Here is a 26447-nt window from a genome sequence, read left to right as displayed (position 1 = left end):
TGTACACCAGAAGTTTATGTAAATAACACTTGCCTGCTGGCTTCTGCTCTCTGCTGCGCTGCTGCTGTTACTTACCGGGCCGGGAAGAGTGTTAGGGACATCTACAAATTACAACACCGAAAAGAGATGCAACAAAAATATTTAATATATATATTTAATGATTAAATAAGGTAATGTCTCCAAACTTACCTCAATTATTACTTGTCTCCTGCTAGTTATACTACAGCACTTACTTTAAAAAATAAGTTAAATTAAAAAATATTTTTGTTGCATCTCTTTTCGGTGTTGTAATTTGTAGATGTCCCTAAGCACTCGTCTTACAGCAGCAACAACAACAGCAGAGAGCAGAAGCCAGCAGGCAAGTGTTATTTACATAACCTTCTGGTGTACTTACAAACTTTACAATCCATCGTTTTATGAGTGCATAACCTATATGTACTAGTGTAGACCGTTGGTATCATTTCGGGCATTATTAGTGGGGTAATGTTAAGAGACACTTCGGATCCATTAGCCTCTGCGCTAAGCTATTCAGCGGCTAACACTACTCTACGCTAACTCTCCCAATGTTAGACCCAGGTGAAAAAAGCTTCTGGGGGGGTGTTTGGCTCGAGGTCATGGTGCAAAGGACCCTAGGGTGAAATTACTCCGAACCATCACTTTAACATTTGTCTAAAGACTGTGATGCAATCCTTCCTCTGGCTGGAAATATAAAAAAAACAGATAAAGACACAAATCGAAATAACATGAGTAAAACTATATACAGTACATAGAACCCCCACCAGAAGCAGTGGGAGCCTCAAGTGTTTTTGGTTTATGGATGTGAACTCCTTACAATTCTGGATGGCTGGAAATATGAATGTTACATGGTAGAATTAGTGTACCTGTTGTGCATCCAGGGGGATGAGAGTCTCTAAATTATGTCCTCTTAGCCTTCTGTATGGCTGACAACTGAGTGTTGGCAGTGTACTGAGGCACTGAGGTTTGACATCAGGCATAATACAATTACAATTTCAGTTGTAATCTGTTATTATGTACACAGAATTTAACTTAGTATCCTCTTTAGCAGTATGGGTTGCTATTCTTGTTTTTCAGTAGTAAAAGTTTAAATTAGAGCCCGACCAATACTTGTGCAGTCACTTACTAATTAAATATTCAATCTGTAATGACCTGTTCAAAAATCTGAATTCACAGTGTAAAGTACTACAGGCTGAGCCTTGTAACCCAGCAGGGGGTGTTGGTTAAATATACTGTTACTCTAACCTATTGCATGCCCCGTTGCCTTCATAAATAGGCAACTACTGTTTTTTTGTTAATGCAAAATGGAGGAAACTAGCAAGTCATGCTAAACGGACAATCAGGTCTTCTCTTCAATATAATGGAACTAGAAGGCATTCTGCTTGTGGTGCTCAAAGGGCCAAAAAATCGGAGCAGGTTGACTGCTTGGAGTGTTGTCAAGAATCATTCGTGAGATCGACTTGACACAGCACTCAGTCCTCAGCAATACACCTGCCTAGTGGGAAGTACATTGGATGAACATTTCTTGAGATATGCGATAGACAGTTATACATGATTACACGCAGACAGACATCCTTTCTTAATTGTTAGATAATGCTGCTACAGCCCCACCTATTGGCCAAATAGCACCACATTTGTCATGGCTACTCAGACACCAAATGTGGCATTGATAGCACAAAGTGTTCAGCAGATAAGCCCTGGCCACAGCATTTGAGCAAGCTTTGAAATTGCACTACAGTATATTCAACTCATTGGGTTCTCAGCAATACACCTGCCTGGCTCAGTGACATTAAGAGCACAACACTGAAGGTTTTAATCTGGTTCCTGGCTTTTCTACATGTATATTATGGCTGTCTTCAATGTGTACTGTCGAATAAAAAGACATACATGTACTTTTTATCCTTTTAGACTTCTTTGCTCACCAGTACAAGGACAAGCACATCTCATCATAGTAGTTCAAACCTGGGAATAGTACTGATAATCAACCACAGAAAATCCTGCACAGCCATCATATGCCAAACAGACAAATGCTAATTAACACCCAAACCATGTCATCCACTCAGGATTCCAGTCTTACGTTTGATCCAATTTAGTGCCTATTGTGCCCCACAGGTCCTTGTTAAGATGCAAAGATTCCTGTAATTACAGCTGACAGACTGACGTTTGGTATTTTACAGGGGGTGGAGAATGGGAACTGGTTTAGAAATAGACACCTCTGTTATTACTGAAGATAGTTCCACAGCAGGCATAAGAAGTGAGAAAACTTCCATCCATCCATCCATCCATCGTCAACCACTTATCCCGCGCACAGGGTCGTGGGGGGGCTGGAGCCAATCCCAGCATACGTCGGGCGAAAGGCGGGGTACACCCAGGACAGGTCGCCAGTCCATCGCAGGGCCACACATAGACGAACAACCACTCACTCACACATGCACACCTACGGACAATTTAGGGACACCAATAAACCTAGCCCGCATGTCTTTGGTCGGCGGGAGGAAGCCGGAGTACCCGGAGAGAACCCACACAGACACGGGGAGAACATGCAAACTCCACACAGAAAGGCCGGGCCAACCGGGGTACGAACCCACAACCTCCTTGCTGTGAGGCGACAGTGCTAACCACCGCACCACCGTGTCCCCGTGAGAAAACTTATGAAGTGAAAACAAGAATCCATATCCATATTTGAAAGATAATCACAACCATTTTTTGATATCAGTGTCAGACTCGCTGAGACAATAGGATATGATGTCATTGGTCTTCATAAAAACCCACATGCTGACTTGTTTACTGTAATGGGCAATAAAAATAACGATAGAAAACATTCAACGGGTTACCACTGAGTCTCAACTCATGGGTGAACAGGAGAGGGGTGCGTGGGCTGGTTGCTGCTACAAAGGATGGGTGTCTGTTCCCAAAGGGAAGAAAAAGTTGAACACACAACTCACACCGAGTGGGTGGCCAACACTCTGACTCAAGCTCATGGCTCCACAGTGTCAGGTCTTCCTGACCCCTCTTGGGCAATGGAACAGAGCAGAGGGTAACTGAAATAGGAAGACCGTGACATGTCTCCGCCAACACAGCCTGCCTCAGCGAACACTGTAGATAATGTGCATCAAAGCTAGACTATGTGGAACAGCTAGTAAAAAGTGGCCTGAAGCTCTGAGCCATTTCAAAGGACAGAAGGAAAAGTGCATTTGTGTGCACAGGAATCCCTTTATAAACCAAGCTACTCAAGTAGAGATGGGCGATAGAGAAAAAATAAACAAAAAAAATAACTATTTTTGAACAAATACCTCGATGGAGATATTGTATTGACTGTTTGTACTTTCACAAAATATTTACATTTTTGACAAGTAATCATCAGTACAGTGGACTAAGTGAGTTAATGCAAATCGTAGAATAGCCAGAACCATCTGGTGAAGTCAGAAAATGAAATCACTATAATGTAGCCTGTGAAACCAGGAAAAGACAACAGTGTAACATTACGATATCCAAAGTTTAGGACGATATCTGGCTTTATATATTGATGAATTTTGATATATTGCTCAGCGCTTTACTCAAGTAACTTTGAGTTGACATTCTGTGTGGACATCCTGACTGTCTGGATCTGTCTTACGTCTATTTGAAACATACTGTATGACTCCTGTCATTTTAGTTTTTAATTATTACAAAACCTTATTATATAAACCATATTGGAGAGGTTTGTATCTCTACTGACTGGCCAATAAGAGTCACAGAGGCTAAAAGCTTGAGAGCATTTTGTTTGCTGGACCCTTACGGTGAAAACATTAAGTGTTTCAGCTTGTATCTGCCCTCAAATACAATGAAAAAGGTAAGGCGTTAAGTTTTATATGCCTTCCTGTTACAGAAATAATTATTGTTGCTGTGGCATCTTAAAATATATATACACACACTTTTGGCCTGTTCTCTCTCTCTCTGTGTGTGTGTGTGTGTGTGTGTGTGTGTGTGTGTGTGTGTGTGTGTGTTGTGTGTGTGTGTGTGTGTGTGTGTGTGTGTGTGTATATATATATATATATATATATATATATATATATATATATATATATATATATATATATATATATATATATTATATATATATATATATCTTGGACACACCTTCTCATTCAATGTGTTTCTTTATTTTCATGACTATTTACATTGTAGATTCTCACTGAACGCATCAAAACTATGAATGAACACATATGGAATTATGTACTTAACAAAAAAGTGTGAAATAACTGAAAACATGTCTTATATTTTAGATTCTTCAAAGTAGCCACCCTTTGCTTTTTTGATAACTCTGCAAACCCTTGGTGTTCTCTCAATGAGCTTCATGAGGTAGTCACCTGAAATGGTTTTACCTTCACAGGTGTGCTTTGTCAGGGTTAATTAGTGGAATTTTTTCCCTTATTAATAAAAAAGCAAAGGGTGGCTACTTTGAAGAATCTAAAATATAAAGACACGTTTTCAGTTATTTCACACTTTATTGTTAAGTACATAATTCCATATGTGTTCATTCATAGTTTTGATGCCTTCAGTTAGAATCTACAATGTAAATAGTCATGAAAATAAAAAAGGAAACGCATTGAAGGAGAAGGGGTGTCCAAACTTTTGGCTTGTACTGTATATAAAAAGGCTCATCCCTTCTTCACCTGGTCAGCATCCATAACTAGCAGGCAGTGAAGATGTGATGGGGTTGTGAGGATGGGAGCGTGGAGGAAAGATCATTATCACAGAATCGTTGTTTTACCGACCGCCAATTCAGCTGCAGCGTTCTATTACCCCTGAGGTCAAGATAATAGTGAAACTATAAACCATTGGTCTGCCTGGTGATATTGAGAGTGGGATGGAGGCAGGGTTGATGATGTTAAGCTGGCCAATTCAGATGGACAGACAACAAGGGATGCAACAATCTGATATCCAGTACTGAAATCAAAGATGATGCCAATCAATGTTTAACTAATGGTATTATCTAGAGGTTATCCAATACATTTCTGATCTGTTCATGGCTGATACCTTACTGCAGGCGTAAACTCCCATAAACAAGCACTGTCAACATACACCATGGGTCTAAATAACACTATGGCTAAATCAGAGGATTATTATTCTTGATGGTGGAGCCATCACAGCTGAATTAAGCATCAAAGCACCTCGAGTCTGGGGCTTGATGGACTTTGGCTGTTGGTAACCATTTTGTGTAGTCTGGTTGGTCCTGCACAAAACAAACAATCAACAACAAAAAAAGAAAAGAATTGGCCACTGAGACAATGGAGAGTATATTTCACAGTACTGTAGCATATTTCAAAAATAATTACAGCTTCAGGATTTCAGTGTTGTTCATGTGTTTCTTCAATGTGTAAACAAAATAATACATTTTCTGGGTTTTTTAGTCTTGTCTGTAGTCAACAGATGGTTGAATCATTCTTTTCATTTTCAACATTGGCTTGCATTTTTTCCACACAGACAAAAAAGTCAATATGCACCCAGCGCCACCAGTTGGCAGTTGTATTTTTGCCCACTCCGTTTAAGATTTATGTAGAAAAATAGGCAGACAGAACATGTCACTTAGTTAGCTGGCTTGCTTTTCATTGTGCTAAACAGAACTTTTGGCCCTAATTAACACAACACTTAATGAAAACAACCTTTCATTAATTCAATTGCATTGGCAGTCGAAACAGACTCCTTAGATCGAATAGCAGAATTAGGGCTGTACCGAATACCAGTTTTTGATCTTCGAACCCTAGGTGCTTTTCAACAGCGAATATTCGAAGCTTCGGTGGCGGCCGCATTGGCGAGGGAAACCAACATTTCCAAACCGCACCTGAAGGCAGCTTTTTTTCACGGTAAAAGAAACAAGCGAGATGAAGCAACTGCTTTGTTGTTGCAGGACAACTGTTACTACAGTAGGCTACGTTTTTACTGTTCGTCATTAACTGCCGTAGCCTATTCGCAAGTCACGTTATTTTCCATGAAAATTAAGTGCACATTTTTATCACGTGTAAATGGCGGATAAAAGCAGCTCGTTCTACTTACAGAACTCAGGTGATTTCTCAAGCTTGATGTGCTGTTGTGGTAGGCCAGTTTCAAATTGCATATCTGATACTCTGCCTTTGTCTTGTCCTCACTTACTTTAAAGTTCTCCCACACAGATGAAGCCTTCGGCATTTTTGTCTTCTTTTCGCTGAATCGTGACGGTAATTACGTTCAACTCATGGGCGTTTTAACTGGGGCATGTGACGTGACGCCCCAGTAAAATCTCAAAGTCTCCTATATTTCGCAGTAGATTAATTTAGATTGATAATAACGGGTAAAAAAATATATATATATATTAATATTCGAATGTCAAATTTTCAAATCGAATACCAACCCACCGAACGAATATTTGGGTCCAGCCCTAAGCAGAATAGTCTACTATTTGGGCCACCCCTAGTAATTTTTTTTTAAGATTTATTTTTTGGGCCTTTATTTGATAAGACAGCTAGGAGAGAAAGACAGAGAGGGGAAGACATGCAGGAAATCACAGGTCGGACTCAAACCCTGGACTCTGCATCGAGGCATGAACCTCTCCGTATATGTGCGCCTGCTCTACCCACTGAGCCAACACGGCCACGTAATCTCTAAATCTTTAAGGTTTGGACTATTGGTCTAAAAAAAAATAAAAGACATCCAAAAATGTCACAGTGGGCTTTGGGAAAATGTGAGGTTTCAAAATCATTTTTCAGATGAAAGGAAAACAAATGGTTGGTTGCAGCCCTCCTGCCCTGGTTATCCTATCACCAATGGTTAACTAGTGGGTTCTCTTAAGCCATGGTCATTACGAGGTGATAGTCTCAAAAGACTACAAAAGGAAACCTTTTTTGGATTTGTAAGATGAATGCCACAGTGTATTCTGGCCTTAATTTTTTAAATAGATTTTTTACTTTTTGAAAAAACCTAAGTAAAAAGAAGAACACTATAAAGACAAGGTCTTCATAGTGTTCACTTCTTTTTACACCAAATTTGGCTCTGAACTATGGTTGTCTATTGTGAACCTGTAACTCTTGAAGAGGAGTTCAATCCTACGGTTTGTGAGTGATTATTTGTTTTGGCAAGAAGAGCATGCAGAATGGAGTTTGAGACATAACTGGCATTAATCAAGCATGAACAGATGGCTTCACTGTCTTAGTTAATTAGCTCTTAAAGCCTATTTAAGTCATTATGAATGTTGAGGTCGGTTTACTAAGCTGTTATGATGTCAACATCAAAACAATAATTGTGATACCTGTCCAGCAGGCACCGCCCTGTTGACTTCTCAACAAAATGGATCTTGTACATACAATGCATTATCCTGGGCTTATGGCTGAAGGAGCACATTTGAGCCCACTTGAACAGAAATAAAACCCACGGATGATGTGAGGGAGAGAGAAGGAGAGAGACGTGAGAGTCATAACGCTGGGAAAAATGAGCTGACCGGATCAGAGGCCTGTTGACATACACAACAATTTAGCATGGAGCTGGCAGAAACTAACCAAAAGTAACTAAACTTGGTGCTGACATAGATTTCACAAAGCATAGGAGCAGAGGGTATAGCACAGAGAGGTATAATTAGGAAATAAAAAGGCAAGAAAATTGTGTGTGTGTGTGTGTGTGTGTGTGTGTGTGTGTGTGTGTGTGTGTGTGTGTGTGGAGCTGACAACAGCTCAGCAGGCATGGTGTCTTTCAGAAGCTACTCTTTGGAGATAAATATCAAACTGCACGCAGACCCCCACATCTCCCCACAGCCTCTCCCTTTGTCTTCCACCCAAGCTCGACCACTTTATTTCCCAGCTGCCTATTGTTGCCACCTCCTCCTCCTGCACTCCTCCCCTCTCCCCAGGTCTGCCAGAATAACAGCAGCCGATGATGGGCTCGACTGAACTGAGAGCAGAGTGGTACGGCGGGGCTGAATTCACCTCCTTTTTTGTTTTTGTGTTTTTTTAGGCGGTAGCTGCACGGGTGTGTGCTCCACCAGCCCCCACAGCAGTGGGAGAGAAGACAAGCATGAGCAATGTCGTTCACCCCTCCCTCCTCCTCCTCTCTACCCCTCTCATTCTCCTTCATTGCCACGGCCATCAGAATCCGTCCTCCCTCCCTCGCCATCATTCTGCTTGGTTATGCAATGCACATTCCTCCCACGGAGACTAACTGGTGTTGGAGACCTAGCGTAACGCTGCTGTCATTGGCAGTAGATGTAGATCCATTTTGCCATGGCGACTGTCTGCTGCTGCCTTTGCCTCTCTACAGACGTTTGCTCCATGGGATTTTACAGCTTTTCCTCCTCTTCTGGAATATCACATGCCAGACTCGACTAATTCAGGGGGACGTGCCCATTCTTACCAAGCTCAGCAGAGGCTGGGTGTCACCGAGACATCATCAACTAATCCTACAGACATAATCATGCATAGTGTTGGCATGGGGGCTTCAGTGATGGGCAAGAGGCTTTTTTGAAAGGCACTAATTGCACTGTTCCCCAGAGGAGTAGGAAGCAAACGGAAGGGAAACTACAGAACGAGGGGGTGTGTAGATTTACTGATACGCTGGGGAGGGTAGTTGAGACGTGGTGTGGAGGAGTTTTGGAAAAGGAGTGACAGGGAAGTCAAGAGAGAAAGTAGACCGAAAGGATGGAAGGAACAGTAGGGAGGCTGGAGAGGGCAAATGGGGAGAGGGTATCTCCTCGCCCCTCAAAAGAGGCTGCTAGGGCTTTAGCAGCAGAAATGCACATCCGCTGATAAAAACAGACTGCAAAGACTTGTGAGGGGGAACTTAATCAAAAGGGAAGTTGGGGGGGCGTGGGTTGCTGAACCTGAGAGGTGGCGCTATTGACTGGAGGAGTGGAGAAGTGACACAAGAAGGTTTTCACTGGAAGCGCTGCTGAGCACAGCAAAGTCACCGTGGCACTGCTACCTCCTATTCCTCTCTCTGTCACTTTGTCTGTTGCTCGCAGGCACTGGGACTGTGGCTACGTAGCCATTCTCTCCCCCCTTCTCCCTCTCTCCACATGTGGCATGCCTTTAAAGCCATGGTTTTCCACTGAAGATCCCAAAAGCATGCTGGATTATGGCGTTTTACACCTTAGACGCCTTAGGGTAAGCCCCTTTTTCTTTATTCCGTCGTTTATTTCTTGAATTGCAGTGAATTTAGTGAAATCTATACTGCATGTTGACATGAGTTCAGGTGGATGAGCACGATTGTATTCCATTCCCATATGAGCCTGAGCCAAGTTTACCTTTTTGCTCACATATTTCTGTTGGAGTCAACACCATCTCCTGCTCCTTACCTTCTAAGACTCATCCATAGGGAAGGTGGGAATTGTGCTTAGAATAACTACTTACAAGGACCTGGGGTGGTTAATCATTTACGGCATGTGAAAAGAGGTGAGGGTGTAAGGGGGCTCTAAACGGCAGAAATAAATCATGTTTTTTGACACGGGTGAACGCCACTGAGCGTTACTGGTGGTAATTTAAGAGTTTGATTGCAGATAATCCCAGGATGAGGCTGAGTGAGAGCTGACTACGAGCTTGCCGTTGTCAAGCAGCTTGGCTTTAAGCTATGACAGCTCAGAAACACTGGTGTTCACAGACTAATCTGCTCTACGCTCTGCATGGCCATTGTTTGGTTTGATTAACGATTGATTTCCTTCTGGTGGGAGGATTACGTTGGCGGGGCTGCCCTTACACAGAGCTGTTTCGGACTGTGATTTGTGCAAAAACTGGTAGATTAGCAGGAAGACAAAAGACGCAATGCTAAGCCTTGGAAGCAGCGTGGTAATTCAGACCTGAATTAGAAGTTCTGTTGTTGTTTTCTATGCATGTGTGACAACTTCTGACATGGTCTCCATGATTTCATTTTATTCCAGATAAGTGTCCTCCTGCCAGGTTAGGTGAGCATCAGGATCATGGGCACCACAGTCATCACCCTTGAGGATGTGCAGGCACTGGAGGTCAAGGAGGAGCAGGAGGAGTCCATCTTGGCCATGTTAGGCATCATTGGCACATTCCTTAACCTCTTTGTAATTGTTTTTGTTTACATCTACACCACACTGTGAAGTGCCAACATATAGGATAAAGGACTGCCATCGAAAAGACTTCTACAAAATAGGAGGAAGTGAGTAGTCTGGAAGGACAGGTCAATTAGAAAGTGACACGTGTTGGGTACAGTAGTGACATGAATATCTTCCCCAGAGAGAGGAGGAGGAGGAAAATGGACAGACTGGATAAGGCTGAAGACAAAGAAGCCATACTGCCAAGTCACAGCCATGAGCTGGGGAGATAACAAAGGGCTGGAAAACATGGCAGAAACAGGGATATGCTGGGACCAGGGTGAGCAGAGGCAGATGGACACGAGCAAACATCCAGCCAGGACTGACCCCCCTGTGGCCTGATAGGAAATACAAACTTCCACTTGATCTCATTTTCTTGGACTGCTGAACTCACTGGAATGATTAGCCAAACAAGGTAGTCTTGTGGACAACACTGAGGCTTTCCATTTATTTTTACTTCATTTTCAAGCTGGTGGGACTGTAATTGCTAATGGCATTGCAGGGCTTTTAGGCAACATGATTAAAAGCAGAGAGAGAAGTAAGAGCAATGCTGGGAAGCTTCCCTGAAGACACCGTTGGCCACCATATCCAATAGTGGTCGACCAATATGGGTTTTTCAATGGCCGAGGCCAATATTTAGAGAGCAGAGCGGTGAATGGCCGATATTTAATGCTGATATCATGTGGATGTTGTTGTTTTTTTGCATCTGATAAAATAAAACAATTTAATAGTAACAAACAAGACACAACATTGTTGAACTTAAATTAATATTTATTGAACAGTTATTTTTCGCATTGTATCGGTTTAGTTGTAGCGTAACTCGCAGCATAGTTCTGAAAACTGAAAAAACATTTTGAAAATTACACCTCGAGCCCTGTAAATTAGTTTGACTGGTTGAAAGCTACCGTGACGCTGAAGTCTTCCCGTAGAATGGAGAGACTGACACAAGGGGGAGCGCTAACTTCTCTGGTTCTGCAGCAGCCACACTGACAAGGCTGCTTGCAGATATGTCTGCCTTGTGAAACCGGGCACTTGCCGATGCAGATTATGTCAAATTGGCATTAATCAGACAGATTAATCGGCCACTCCCTAATATCTAATCAGTCTTTGGGGGGAAAAAACATGTTTGACTGTAACTTCAGGGTCCTTGTTAAAAGGGTTCCCTTCCTAAGAAACATGGCTCTGGGCAGTACTGTCATCACCAACAATACCTGCCGTTTTAAAAATGCCCTCAACCCACAAATAACCATCAACAATACACCAATTTCTATTTAGGAAAAAAACGTCCAACAACTCATGTTGAGGATGAATTTCTAGAAATGTTACTTTAAGAAACCTCCAAAATGTGAAAACCCTAAAAAAGGAAGGTTTTGTATTAAAAAGAGCACAGTTACATCAGCAAGAAATAAAAGAACCAGATCAACTTGTCATTAAATCAATCATGTGACTGATTTACATGTAAAATGAAACTGGGCCTTTCCTTCTACTCTGCATCTCTGTCCATATTTTGAAGTGGGGATTGATTTGTTCATGTTTATTACTGGGTAGTGTCACCAATCCTTTTCGTGTATCAAAAAGGTTTTTTATATACAGTATATTTGAATAAAGTCTAGATGTATTGTGCAATAGGGGATAATTAAACAATAAACATCAAAGCATATCAATAAGGATAGCCTTGAGCCTTATCTGTGAGAAAGCCCAAAGAGTGAGTGTGAAAGGATAACTGAGAAAGAGGGAGGATCATCACAGGGGTTATTTAATTACATATGCAGCAGGAGTCGTCATGCTTTAATGAAAAGTTAGGCTTCTCAGAAGCCGATTGGGAATCAAAAGGCATCTTTATGGTTATATGTTCATAATTGCATAAAAAAAGGTTTGCCCCTGCTGGCTGATGCATGCTACATCGCAACTGAAAGCCACAGATAGGGAGAAGAAGCACACCATGACTTAATTACAATGAAGATCACTGGTGGTGGCACCCCACCTTCTACCCCCACTCACTTCAAAGAGCCTATCTACCCATTTCAACTGGAAGGAGAAAAGCCTGTGGTAATAAAATAAACATTTTCACGGGTGAGCAGCAATAAATTACAAATCCACCGGGAAGAAGTGGTAATGAATAAAGGTGTGTTCGAATCTGTACATAGAAATCCTTTTCTGTGCGTGAGGTCAAGCACTTCTGTCAAAACCACTCTTCTTACCAGGATGGGTAATCTCTGAAATTCTAAATGAAAATAATCAGAATCCTTTACTAATGAAACCCCACTGTTCACACAAGACACACTTATTCAACAGCAGGGGAGCTCCGTAAACACAAACGGCTGTCCAGCAGTGCACCGATCGCCTTCTGTTCCCCATGGTCTCGATCACATCTGGAGTGATGAATCATTACCAACCACCCTCCAACAGGCCAGTCGTGTTCAGATTACCCTCCAACATCATGCGCACGCCCACTCAACATGACTGATGGACCAAAATAGCCATTACCTAAGTGGTGTCGCCTGCTGCAGCTGAGATTTACTTTAAATCTTGTCTGTCACGGATGAGTAAAAAAAAAAGGGCAATCAAGGTGCCGAACGGAAGAGATGTAATGCTAAATATAATACAAACGCAAAAAAAAATCCCACATCAGATCTAGAAACCAATTAGTGTCAAACAAAACATGAACGAAATTCATTCTTCAATTAAGATAAATTAGTATTGTGGTGACATTCAAAAGGTATTATGTCTCACTAATGGCTTAGCTTCCTGTGATGGAGCGCCAAGCGACGGTGGGAAACCGTAATGTATCCCAAAAGGCTTAGCCAAGGCACAGATGATTAATGTGGAGCATGGCTGATGGGGCTGAAGGGGGAACAGCAGCTAGAAATAAAGGCCTGCGTGCTGGTAGGCAAGGTAAGACTAAAGGGCAAATAAAAAGTGGTGGTGGTAGTTAGGAGAAATGAGGCTCCAGGTGGAAGGGCTTTATTTCTCTAAGGGAGGTGGGGTGATAATGGCGTTGCAGTGAATTCACGTCCATAGAGTCCAAGTGTTTACTACAGCCCAGAACTGTTAACTGTCAAGTTCCTTGGTTCTCTTGTGTTTAAGGCTACATCTACACTTTTATGTTTTGGTTAAAAAATGAATATTTTTTGCTACATTTACGCCTCGTCATCGCTCCAAGGTGATACATCTTACTTTTCACCATTGTTGTTCTTTCTCCTAAGTATTTTCTGTATTTTCAACTTCTACATCCATGATTTTCAACCGCAGAGTAACGTCAGACAATCTGCTTCCTGTTTACACAGACACACACATACCTGGTGTATCTGAATGGTTATGGGATATGCGTTGTTATCATCTCTGATACAGAGCCTAAAAGGCTGTTTAAAAGTGAAAACATATTAGTGCTGATGTAGCCTATATTGGGTCACAGTATTTGTGTACAAAGAGCTCTGGTTCCTGAGTTTGACCAGCTCTGTGGGGTGTTTGAGAGGTGTCAGAAGTAATGGAACAATTTCAGCTTTTTAGCTCACCTGATTGATATGAACCGACTTACACCAATGTACACTTCTACTTAGAAAGCCCTTACCAAAAGCATTAGGAGAGACGGACTTGAGAACATCATCAAATGGGCTACCATTATCAGCTACAGGTAAGCTTTTCTAACTCACCACCTGATTCGGACCAAAACAAACGAACTACAGGTGTGAAAACGCCCTTAATCTCCTCCAGAATATTGACTGTGTTTTTGGACTACCCTTGACCTAGAGCTGAATATTTCCATTTGAAGTAAGCTACGTATGTGAGCATAAAGACATACAGCAGTCTGTATCATTATGGCCTTAGTGGAGTTACCGGGTGTATGGTTGAGTATAGAAGAGCAGGTTTATTCAGGGCTTCCTGTTCCTCAGGGAGCTCAGGAGCCTCCTGATCTCCACAGATCTGAAGGAAGCAGCTTATTGTGAGAGTTAAAAAAAAAAATCCAGGTACAATACAGTACCAGTCAAAACCTTGGACACGGTTTCCCATTCAAGTGAATGAGAAAGCGTGTCCAAACTATTGACTGGTACTGTATATTGCCCAATATTTGTTACACAACATCTTATGTTTTTAACATGAACACAAATTACAAAAACATATTTGGTATGGATCCCATACGTTTGGTTATTAAAGATTTGCGGTGAGTGGGTCATTTTATAGTGTAAAAATACATCTTTCAGTAATCTCTGGTGGACAAACTATGTGATGGTGACACTGTTTCTTAACATACGTTTCCCACATTTGCATTTGTTTTTACACATTAGCCATATTATGCAAACATAGGATATATGTGATAAGCTAATATCTGCAGATAATTTGGACTGCTGATTATTAAAAGGGTCAGGCTCTAGTGGAAATCTTATAACAAATTTAGAACAAACTAACCAGGGATGGTGATATGTGTGCTCAAAAGCAAAGGCAACAACATGGCGTCACTCTTTTTCTGACCAGCCATGCATACTGCAACCAATGCAGACGATAACATGTACACACACTCTAATAAACAGAAGCTCTTCTTCTTTTACCCACCAAGCAATTTGGAGGCAGGCAGTCAGGTCAGGTGACATTTATTGACAGCTCAGAGCTTCTGGGCAACTGGCTTTCATACATAAGGTGGTCCGATGATACCCCCACATTTCATTCCACTGGATGCACCATGACTCTAATTAGCTACATGCAACGGGCTAGTATCATGGCATTTGTAATTGAATTAAGTGGTAAACGCATAGCTTTTTTAAAAAGAAAAATGTGTCATCAGTAAGGCTATGTTTCAACAAAGCATGTGGTGATACATTATCAAACAAGGGGCTATTAACTTCATATTGCACTCACACACATGTAACTGTGTGTCAGAGGCATTTACCAGATAATGAGGACCAATTACAACACTCACAATGCTTTTTATCAGCTGTTATTTAATTATGAGACCAGGGGCAGATCAGGATACACTAGCATGCACACAGAGAGATACTCCAAGAGCATTAGGCACAAAGAGGTGGCACACATTCAGCTGCAACGGGCTCTGGGCTGATAAGCCACAGCACACAGTGGTAATGGGAGGGTAGAACACTGATGCTAAGATCTGCAGGTCTCTTACTGCATGGAATCAGTTCTATCCAAACTCAACACAGAGAGCTAATGGAAACTGTTAGGAATAGTTCTCTGGATAATGACTGCATTAGGATTTCACCCCTGGATCACTACAGCTGTAGCTAGTTTATAGGGGTGGGAATCACCAGAGGCCTCACGATACCATATCATCACAATACTTATGTCACGATACCATGTTATTGCAATTTTGAACATATTGCAATATTCTGCGATATATTGAAATTGATTACCTTTTTTCCAACTTCAAATTTTTCCCAATTTCAAATTATGTCCCCAAAAGGAAACTTTGTCAACATCTATTTAGTCTATAAAGAAACATTTCTGTTTGATCATCTCACTTAAATTGTATTGCTGAAAAATGGGATTGTCAAGCAGACAAACTGACCAACACATATATAATAACAGATCCATACTTGGCATCTGTATATCGATACAGTATTGCAACTCAATTATTTTTTTTCCCCCCACACCTACTAGTTTATGGCAAAAGCAAGGGGAACCTCCATGTTTAAGGCCCTTTTTTTTAACAAAACTTGCTTTTTGAATCCTGGCAAATTAGAGATTTTATAGCTCAGCCACCTAAAACAGATAGTTGTCTATTTGGCTGCATTCATATGTGAGAGAGAAAAGCTGCAGTGGTTTGACAAATTAATCTCAATTTATAGGCTGAGATGACTCAATCTTAAAATAAGATTATTTTGTCAAAAGAGATAGAGAGAGAGAGAGTCAGCCAAAATTGTAGTAGTTGACCCAAAAAAAGAGTCTTAACTCAAGGTCCATTACTAGCTTTTAACCACATCACAGTGTCTACACTAGAGTATGGAGCTAAAGAGATGAAGTTGAAAGCTTCAGAAAAAGCAAGTAAGTGGACTTTTCTTTCCCTTTTACATTATTGGAGGAAAGTTATACTAAAATTGTTTATTGAAATAAGCTTGAAGAAAAAAAAAAAAAATCTAACAGAATGCTGATGCCATTTCCTTTTCCATATTGCACACCCTCCTGGTTATGGACTAAAGTGCTGTTTGTGATTTGTTCCTTTGCTCACTCTGTGGCTTAAATGTGACAACCGTGAGAAAGTAGTTTTAAGCTCCGCTGCAGCCAGACTACAAAGGGTCAGCCCAGCACCAATAACCAGCAGGTCCCTGAGGAGCCGAGGCAGGATAGAAGCAGTGGACTGACCTGAACTGACCAGTGCTGAACCCCACTGTGTACCGAGAGCTCTGCTGCTCAGCCAGAGGTCTGACTGACTGAGGGATTACTTAGCATGTGCAAAATAAAGTTGGTTACAGCTGCACCACACCACTTACACAGCATTGAACCCACAGAGTTAAAGATAACCGGATCATATTGGACTGCAATGACACAACAAGCTCTTATTAAAGACTCCACGCTCCTACATCGCTCTGAAAAACCTTCGAGTCCACAGTAGTCCAATTTGTTGAACACTAATTACAACAAAACTATGACATGACAAGAACTAATCAAAGTGGAAGGACTAGTCTTTTCATTCTTGAGTATGAAAAAAAAAAAAAAAAAAAGATGATTGGATGGTGTCTCAGTTTAAATGTATACTACTGGGACTTGAGTGTGATTTAACAGTAAGACATGCACAGCCTCAGATGCTGTAGCTCCATCTGCTGTTTCTTTTAGCAACAAACCACCATCCACACACACAGAGAGAGAGAGAGAGAGAGAGAGAGAGAGAGAGAGAGAGAGAGAGAGAGAGAGAGAGAGAGAGAGAGAGAGAGAGAGGCTTCTTTAAACAACAAACACAAAACAGGATGTAGGCTCTACAGGATAATTATTTTCCTCGGCAACTATCATGTTTTTCCCAAATAATGTACAGATTTGTATGCATTCTATAATCAAATGGCTTGAAAAATAGGGCAAATAGCTGCTGTAAATGGAGCATGGCCCTGGATCCCCACAGGTTTGGGCTGAGCCCCGAATATTTATAACATCTGGCTCCGCCCCTGCACACACATGCTTTAAAGCACCCAGGAACAAACACACACACACATTCCCCTATAATTCAGAACTAGAGAGGGATCATTGAGATCAAAGACCAGAGTCATCCAAATCCACTATCTCAGCATCAAAGGCCACCATCTGGCAGCGCTTCATGTCATGAGCAGAAATCCACAGACAAGAAGATTCAGACAATTTCAGCAACAGATGAATATCAGTGGGTCTATTCATTTGATGTGATGAGGACAGTAATGGAACAAAGAAAAAACTGGTGTGTGCATGCTGCTGCCATCTTTATTAATATGACTTAATGAAGAACCTCCACAACCATCTTAGACAGCTCCTTTGGTCCACATCCTGCTCTCTCATATATTGGCTGAAGGTACATAGACATAATAAAAGACTATGGTGGGGAATGGAAGTCTTTTGAATACTAGTGGCATGTTATGTTTTGACAAGCACATTTTCCATACACCATTTTCTGCCGTGATGCAAAGAACATCTCTTTCTCCAGTGACCATTCAACTGTTTTGCGTTTTGCCATTGCTAGATTCCATGACAATGCTTTTGCTCAGTTTGATAGGGGGGACACCCCCGGGCCCAGATCAGTTAGTTAAAGGTGTCGCACATACCTGGAAATTCTACTACTACTACTACCACCTTTTTGGTACTAAACCCCTTTACATTTCACAGCAAAGCTCATTCTTGGTTATTGATTAGTCATCGAGCGAGCTCCAATAACAACATAACATTACACCCAAAAATGACAGTCACCGGGCGGGCTGTAACACCATTGCTTGATCAGATTTTGAGAGCCACACATACAGTGCCTTGCGAAAGTATTCGGCCCCCTTGAACTTTTCGACCTTTTGCCACATTTCAGGCCTCAAACATAAAGATATAAAACTGTAATTTTTTGTGAAGAATCAACAACAAGTGGGACACAATCATGAAGTGGAACGAAATTTATTGGATATTTCAAACCTTTTAAACAAATAAAAACTGAAATATTGGGCGTGCAAAATTATTCAGCCCCCTTAAGTTAATACTTTGCAGCGCCACCTTTTGCTGCGATTACAGCTGTAAGTCGCTTGGGGTATGTCTCTATCAGTTTTGCACATCGAGAGACTGACATTTTTGCCCATTCCTCCTTGCAAAACAGCTCGAGCTCAGTGAGGTGGTTGGATGGAGCGTTTGTGAACAGCAGTTTTCAGTTCTTTCCACAGATTCTCGATTGGATTCAGGTCTGGACTTTGACTTGGCCATTCTAACACCTGGATATGTTTATTTGTGAACCATTCCATTGTAGATTTTGCTTTATGTTTTGGATCATTGTCTTGTTGGAAGACAAATCTCCGTCCCAGTCTCAGGTCTTTTGCCGACTCCATCAGGTTTTCTTCCAGAATGGTCCTGTATTTGGCTCCATCCATCTTCCCATTATTTTAACCATCTTCCCTGTCCCTGCTGAAGAAAAGCAGGCCCAAACCATGATGCTGCCACCACCATGTTTGACAGTGGGGATGGTGTGTTCAGGGTGATGAGCTGTGTTGCTTTTACGCCAAACATAACGTTTTGCATTGTTGCCAAAAAGTTCGATTTTGGTTTCATCTGACCACAGCACCTTCTTCCACATGTTTGGTGTGTCTCCCAGGTGGCTTTTGGCAAACTTTAAACAACACTTTTTATGGATATCTTTAAGAAATGGCTTTCTTCTTGCCACTCTTCCATAAAGGCCAGATTTGTGCAGTATACGACTGATTGTTGTCCTATGGACAGAGTCTCCCACCTCAGCTGTAGATCTCTGCAGTTCATCCAGAGTGATCATGGGCCTCTTGGCTGCATCTCTGATCAGTCTTCTCATTGTATGAGCTGAAAGTTTAGAGGGACGGCCCGTGTCTTAGTATTGTAGTGGTGATGATACTCCTTCCATTTCAATATTATCGCTTGCACAGTGCTCCTTGGGATGTTTAAAGCTTGGGAAATCTTTTTGTATCCAAATCCGGCTTTAAACTTCTCAACAACAGTATCTCGGACCTGCCTGGTGTGTTCCTTGTTCTTCATGATGCTCTCGCGGCTTTAACGGACCTTTGAGACTATCACAGAGCAGGTGCATTTATACCGAGACTTGATTACACACAGCTGGATTCTATTTATCATCATTAGTCATTTAGGTCAACATTGGATCATTCAGAGATCCTCACTGAACTTCTGGAGAGAGTTTGCTGCACTGAAAGTAAAGGGGCTGAATAATTTTGCACGCCCACTTTTTCAGTTTTTATTTGTTAAAAAGTTTGAAATAGCGCAATGAATTTCGTTCCACTTCATAATTGGGACCCACTTGTTGTTGATTCTCACAAAATTACAGTTTATATCCAGAAAAATTGCAGTCTTATATCTTTGTGGTAGAAGCCCGAAATGTGCCGGTCGGCAAGCGAATACTTTCGCAAGGCACTGTAAATTACCTAAACACGTGCTCTGTGACCACAGAGAGGTTTAAAGCATTTCTGACTAGCCAACCAGTGGAAGCCAATGTATAATGCGGTGTTCTCAGCCTTGCTAGATGTGTGTCTTACCCTTCATTTGTAAAAACAGGGAGCCTACCTGAGTCGTTGCGTAGGTAGGAGGACATGGCAGGGATGAGGCAGGACTGACTCAACAACTCCTGCAGCACAGCTGGCAGCGCCGAGCTGTTCTGGGCTCTGCTGTCTGCTGAAGAGCCATCAGCACTGTGGGGACTGCTGGAGCCTGCTGGGTTGATGTAACTTGCCAAGACCTAGTGACCCAAAACAATGTAGACATCCTTTAACACCAATTACGAATAAAACTGGTCCATCTGGTTTAAATTGACACACGTAAGTCCAGATTTTACATGACCTGTTCTGGAGCAGGACCAAACTGGGACAGTCTCTGTCTTTGACCATGCTATGTCACCATTGTACACTTGGCTACGGACCAAATACTAACTCTCTGTTCAAGACAAATTGACCTTTATCCTAATGAAGACATTTGAGGTAATTTTATTCAGAAGGAAAATATATCAGTGCCCATATTAAGGGCTCGGTTTAAGTTGTGGCATGCCATAGGGATCCAAATTCGTTGGAAAGTAATCACCTGCAACATGCTCAAAGCCTGGGACTAAGCACTGCCAGAGAGGCCGATTTCAGGGCCACAAAGCCCCAAAAGGCAATTCAGCTGCTCAGCAAGATAACCAGGGAAATATAGGAAAAACACAATAATGTTGTTTTTTATATAACACAATGTGTTGATGGGCTAATTTGAAAGTCCTAAGTAAAGCTAAAGGTGACCATAGTTCTACAAATCTCGATTTAAAAACGATGTGACATTGATGGGTAGACTTGCCTGCAGTAGACAGGTGACGTGCTCCTCTTCTAGCCGTTGTTTGGTGAGGGCCTGCTCCACGTCCCAGCCTGAGGCAGTGGATCCAGTCCCAAAACCAGTTCCTTTAGCCCAGTACAGCTGCTGCTCCTCACTGGTCCCCCCACCGTGACAACTGGATATCTGCGGCTGTCAACACAGACATGAGATAATGTACAGGGTTAGAAGGATGGGTCCAGGTTGGGGATTTCTGACCACTTCATTTATACTTTATTATGTTTTTAAGGAAAGTGGCTGCCAGTGTATTAAAAAGGTGGCTGTGTAATAACACAAAGGCTGCATTTGACTGGTACGTGAAATTTAACACTGCACACTGACAACTATTGGAGAGAATAAAAGATACAGTAGGTATATGCAGGCCAGCTGACAGTCTTGCCTGGGCCCGGGACGAGATCTTAGATGCCCCCCCCCCCCTCGCGGCCAGATCTCTCCTTTTCCCTTGCTCTTCCTCTCCTCCCATCTCTCACTGAAATTAAGTGTGTAATCAGTCTCTGATCCATCCTGCTCAGACTCTCCGACAGGGCAGCCGCAGCCCCCGCATCACTTCTCTATTCTCTTCTCTTCTCTCACGGGTAGCCTGACTCTGTCCCTCCGGTGCGGGCAGCGGGCCCCTCCCGCATCACTCCTCTGTCACCTGACTGCAGCTGGATCTCTCTCTGTCTCATCCTTACTGATGGAGCTACCAAACTCAACTGTTTCTGTCAAAGTTAACGTGTTGTGGTCGGCTTTATAACGAGCTAATGGACGTTAACATTAGAGCTGGCCTGTTGCGTTAATGCCACGCTGGGTCAGAAACGTTGGCTGCGCTTGGTTCTTACCTTGCTCTATCGTTGACAGTTCCAGCTTCACCGTCACCACCTTTTTTTTAATATTTGTTTAGAAAATCTCTAAGGCCTCTATTTTCTTCTTCTTTCTCTTTCCTTTTCTTTCCGAAGTCCCGACTTGTGCTGACCGGACATTTTGAGCATACTGAACTTCAAATCAAGTGACAATATCAAATTTTGATCAGTGGCCAAACCATTTTTATGTTGGGGGTGGGGGGGTTCTTGACCACCATTTCCAGGACAATTAGGAAGAAAACAAATAAAACGCTTTTATGTAATTCAAATATTATGCTACATATTTTTTTCCACAAATAGGCCTATTTAAAAAAAAGATTTTTAATTCTTCCATAATTTAATGAGGGCCCAGTTCTGGGCCCCCCCCCCCTACTGTGGGCCCGGGACAACAGACCCGTTTGTCCCCCCCTATCGGCGGGCATGGGTATATGTTCTCTGTTCTTGAATAACATTCATTAGCAAATGTGCTCCATTTGAAGCACAAGGATTGGAGGTCTCAAGGACAGCCACCACCACAGTGACAAGTCTTTGGCTCACATTCAAGTCATCTGCCCCATGATCAACGTCCTCAGCTTTGACAACTCCATAAATCCACACACGGGGAGAGACAGCGCAAGCATGAGACTGGATAGGTCACCACAACAACAAAAGAAACGAGCCAGGCCTGGTTCAAAACATATATACCCTCTTTTAGGCAGGGTCCAGAAAATGGCTTCCCCTTTGAACAACCAAGTCAGCAAACGTCAGTTCATAGTATAGTATCAAAGTATCAAAACAGACTCTGATACTGCCTAAAAATCTGATGCACTGATCAGATACCACGTAAAAACAACAACTTTAAAGTAGTTTCACCCGGATAATGCACGTGTGTGTGTGTGTGTGTGTGCGCGCTGGGGGCCTTACCTCAGACACACTGGTGCTGGCGTTGGGGTTGCGGGGGGCGTGGTGGCTGAGAGCCGACAGACAGGCCAGGATGAGGTGGATGGCCCCGATCTCCAGAGCCATGCGCCGTAGCAGAACGCCGTCATCAGTGGTCAGAGGAGTGCTGCTGAACAACGCTCGCAGCACATGGAACGGCAGCGTGGGCAACACGTTGGCCGATGGAGACTGCAGGATATGACCTAAGAGGAGGCCGAAGCAGACAATTGAATTGGGAGACTCATTACCCTTTCCCTTTGTGTGTGTATCGGAAAGCTGTAGCAGGAAAAGTTAACGACATCCGTTTCCCGGTGTGTTTGTGACACACCAGAAGAAAAAAAAGACAGGCATGCTCGTCTTCTGGCAATGGGAAAGGAGACTATCCGCTATTTGTAGCAGGTTTACCAGTGCTCCAAAAACCTGCACAGACCTGCAAAGGTTGGTGGAAAAAGGGCATTTGAGCATATTGTTCTGGTTTGGTTTAAGAGGGATTTACTGTTAGTGCACCCAAGTTGAAATGCACAGAAGACATTTAACACTGTGACAATATCCATTCTGTATGAGAAAAACTGACACAAAAATTAAGATAAAATTGTAACTTAGTTGATCTATTGACAACAAGAGTTGATATTTTTGTAAAGATTTGTCTAACAATTTCCAGGCCATGAATACAGTAATCATGTTGTATGGCATTAGATGGAATGTATATTAAATTTCATCATCTGATGACAATGTAATTCTGCGATGTAATTGTTTTACTGTTTGTAGTGGGTGACCCATGCCTTGACAAAGCAAGTTATTAAGTGTGTTTGTCTGCTTAAAGGTTTAGGAAACACCAGTTAGGTGAATAATGACGATTGTTCTTCCTTATGTGCTTCTCTAGCTGCGGTCTGATGTGCTGTGTGACCAAGATGGAAAAATACTCTGACATCAATCACTAACAATGTATTCTCATTACCAGCGAGAAATGTTGATTAGAGCTGGGCAATATATCGATATTATATCGATATCGTGATATGAGACTAGCTATCGTCTTAGATTTTGGATATCGTAATATGGAATAAGTGTTGTCTTTTCCCTGTTTTTAAAGGCTGCATTACAGTAAAGTGATGTCATTTCCTTAACTAACCAGACTGTTGTAACTGTTCTATTATTTGCCTTTACCCACTTAGTCATTATATCCACATTACTGATAATTATTTATCTAAAATCTCATTGTGTAAATATTTTGTGAAAGCACCAGTAGTCAACACTCCAATATCGTTGCGGTATCGATATTGAGGTATTTGGTCAAAAATATTGTGATATTTGATTTTCTCCATATCGCCCAGCTCTAATGTTTTTATAAGATTCCTCTCAGACCATCTCACTCATTAGATCAGATGATATGAGCAGCAGTAGGGGCTGTTACAAAGTTGCACATATTAATATTTACGACAAGAGAGTCAGACACAGGAAACCAAGACCAGAGGATTAGGAGCTGTGGAATGTGTGGAATGTACAGTGCTGTCAGACTTACTGCCCTCTCCATCGTCTGTGACGCCCAGCACCAGGCGCAGCAGACACTGGGCGTGCTTCCTCTCCTTCAGCAGCACCTCTGCATAGCCAGGCAGGCGCAGGAACAGGCCGAAGGCCGCCAGCGAGTGGGCCGGGATGGGGGACATGGTCTGCACTGAGGAGGATGATGACGAGGATGACTGAGACTGCTGCTTGTTGATGGGTGGAGGCTCGGCGGCGGGCTGGATTCCATGACCACCAGTACACCCGACTGCTGTTCGTAGTTACCCATTCAACACTGGTCGTGGGCTTTCCCCCTTGTCCTTGGCCGTATGACTCACTGGTGGCGCTGACCTGTGAATGGCCATCAGGGAGAACAGAGGGTAACTTGGGCAAAGGTTACCGGGAATATGAGACAATGCTGACAGATGACTTTAGGAAAGAAGGGACTTTGCAGTTTCATAATGTGGCCAATTCAAGCCTGAGGGAAAGGAGACTGGCTTCTCTACATACTGTAACTGTAAAATCAAATCAAAATGATTCGTTTGGTCATAAAAAAAGTCAGAAAATAGTAAGAAAAAGTCCATCATATTGTCCTATAGCCCAAGATGAAATGTCTTGTTTTGTTCCACTAACGCTCCTAAACCCAAAGCCATTCAGTTCACTATCACAGATGAAGATATTCACATTTAAGAAGCTACTGAGCTACAGATCCCAAAAATTGATGTTAACGTTTTAGGATTGTTAAGTCAAAATATGTTTTAATATCATCCTAACAAACAATCAGAATTTTTTGTCAATTTGAGCACATTTGGTGTGCGAGAGCTGAACTGCAAATAACGTGTCCTTCACTAATATATCTGTGACATCCTTAATTTGAACAAATACAACACCAGCAATGGCATCAAAACATATTAGAAGAGCCAAACAATTAAAAGAAATGTAAAAGATACAAAATAACCAAATAAGTCTTAAAATAATTTCTATAATTCAAATTATTGAGAAGGATTTGCTGTGCGTAAAGGGTATTTGCCCAACCGGATGAACTGAAAAAATAATTCCACCGTGTATAAATGAAAACACAACATACTACGTTAGTTACTGTTTTTGTCTAAAACAGTAACAAATGTAGATCCATACAGTTTAATGCACAATAAATAGAAGTGCACTTTATTGTCCTTGGTTTCTAGTTGGGACCTGTTTTAGAACATGCTTTGGTGAAGATTTTACCCCTATTTGAACCCTGTACTGTAATGGTGCCTTGATCATGCATGCCTATGTCTGTGTCAGGCTTTAAGTCGCACCTGCTGAATGACATCGGGGTAGAGCATGGGCAGCCTCTCTGCGATTAGGGCCAAGCCGCCCATGCCTGCAAAGACCTGCAGTGGGGACTGGATGGGGTTGGTCTCCAGCAGGGACTCGTCAGTGGCAGCATCCAGACACTCTTCACTGGCTGCCATTGGTTCGTCCTCAGGACAGCTGTTCAGCATGTCACAGTGGTCCACTGCAAGGAGAGCAAACAGAGGACCTGTTGTATGTTCATGCACTGTCTGCCATCTGGGACACTTGTTAGCATGGTTTGTAACCTGAAGGCTACTGGGAGAAGAGTCCCATCACTGAAATGACTTCTTTAACCATTTGACTTAATGCAGAACACAGTCTATCATATACTGTATGCAATATACACCATCTATTACAGAGATGTGAAAAAAGATATTTAAAATTGATTCTTTTCCCTAGAATCAATGTTTTATTTATTTTAAAGAGGTATTGCTGAGGGTGACTACGTCATATCCATTTCCACCAGAACACAGCAAAAGCAGGAAAAGCAGAAACATTGAAATGTGTTAAATTTGTTAAAGAATGAAAAGACAATATACACTAAATATACAATACTCAATACTATTGAATCGCAATACTTTTAGAATCACAATATATGAATATATAAACTAAAAATCGCAAAATAAATCCAATCGGCAGCCACGCATCGTGAAAGAATTGAATCGGGATAAACACATATTGTCCCAGCCCTATTCATTAGCTAGCTAGCAGCAGCGACAGTGGTTGTGACGCTGTTGCAGCTGGTAATAAATAATGTGGCTACTTCAATCAAGGGAGACGTTGCAGAACGTCTGTCCGCTCTGTGTCAGTGCAGCACGGACTGCTTACGGCAGCTATGCACAGATGAAGGGCTGCGTTCGGCCGCCGGCGGTAAGCTGGCAGCATGAAGGGAGGCCGGGCGCCGTTCATCTGCATGTACTGCCGGCGCTGCTGTGACATAGAGAAAATCAGCAATGTTTCCCTTTCTTCACTCGTCCTCCTACTGATCTAACAACAACAACAACAGGTCTGCACACCTTTTTAGAGTTTCAAACAAATGCGAAGGATCATATGGCCTTAGCAATAAACAATCCCTTCTTTAATGTCGTTTTTTGCTATTCTTTTTTCGTGTGTGCGTGCGTGCGTGCGTGTTATGCGCATATCTCTCGAACCGTTTCGGATTTCAAACTTGACAGGTGTCTTGCTAGGGCCACGAGTAAGTGCGGTGCCAAGTTTGACATTGTTTGGATTAGAAATGCAAAAGATACTGTTAAATTAAATAGATAGGTAAAAGAAGCACA

General features: G+C 42.2%; 1 protein-coding gene across 1 annotated transcript in view; it reads right to left on the bottom strand.

Annotated features, from left to right (window-relative positions):
• Nucleotides 1-26447, bottom strand: part of birc6 (baculoviral IAP repeat containing 6) — a 164152-nt gene that overhangs the window by 45782 nt on the left and 91923 nt on the right. Inside the window, 6 exon segments of the mRNA XM_039784797.1 lie at nt 19778-19949; nt 20537-20701; nt 22315-22532; nt 23849-24068; nt 24126-24180; nt 25129-25330. Of these exon segments, the coding sequence (XP_039640731.1) occupies nt 19778-19949; nt 20537-20701; nt 22315-22532; nt 23849-24068; nt 24126-24180; nt 25129-25330 (1032 nt within the window).

Source organism: Perca fluviatilis, chromosome 19 (genome assembly GCF_010015445.1).
Source record: "Perca fluviatilis chromosome 19, GENO_Pfluv_1.0, whole genome shotgun sequence".
In the NCBI taxonomy this organism is placed as follows: Eukaryota; Metazoa; Chordata; class Actinopteri; order Perciformes; family Percidae; genus Perca; species Perca fluviatilis.
Note: the sequence above shows the minus strand (reverse complement) of the source record. Positions and strands in the feature narration are given on the sequence as shown.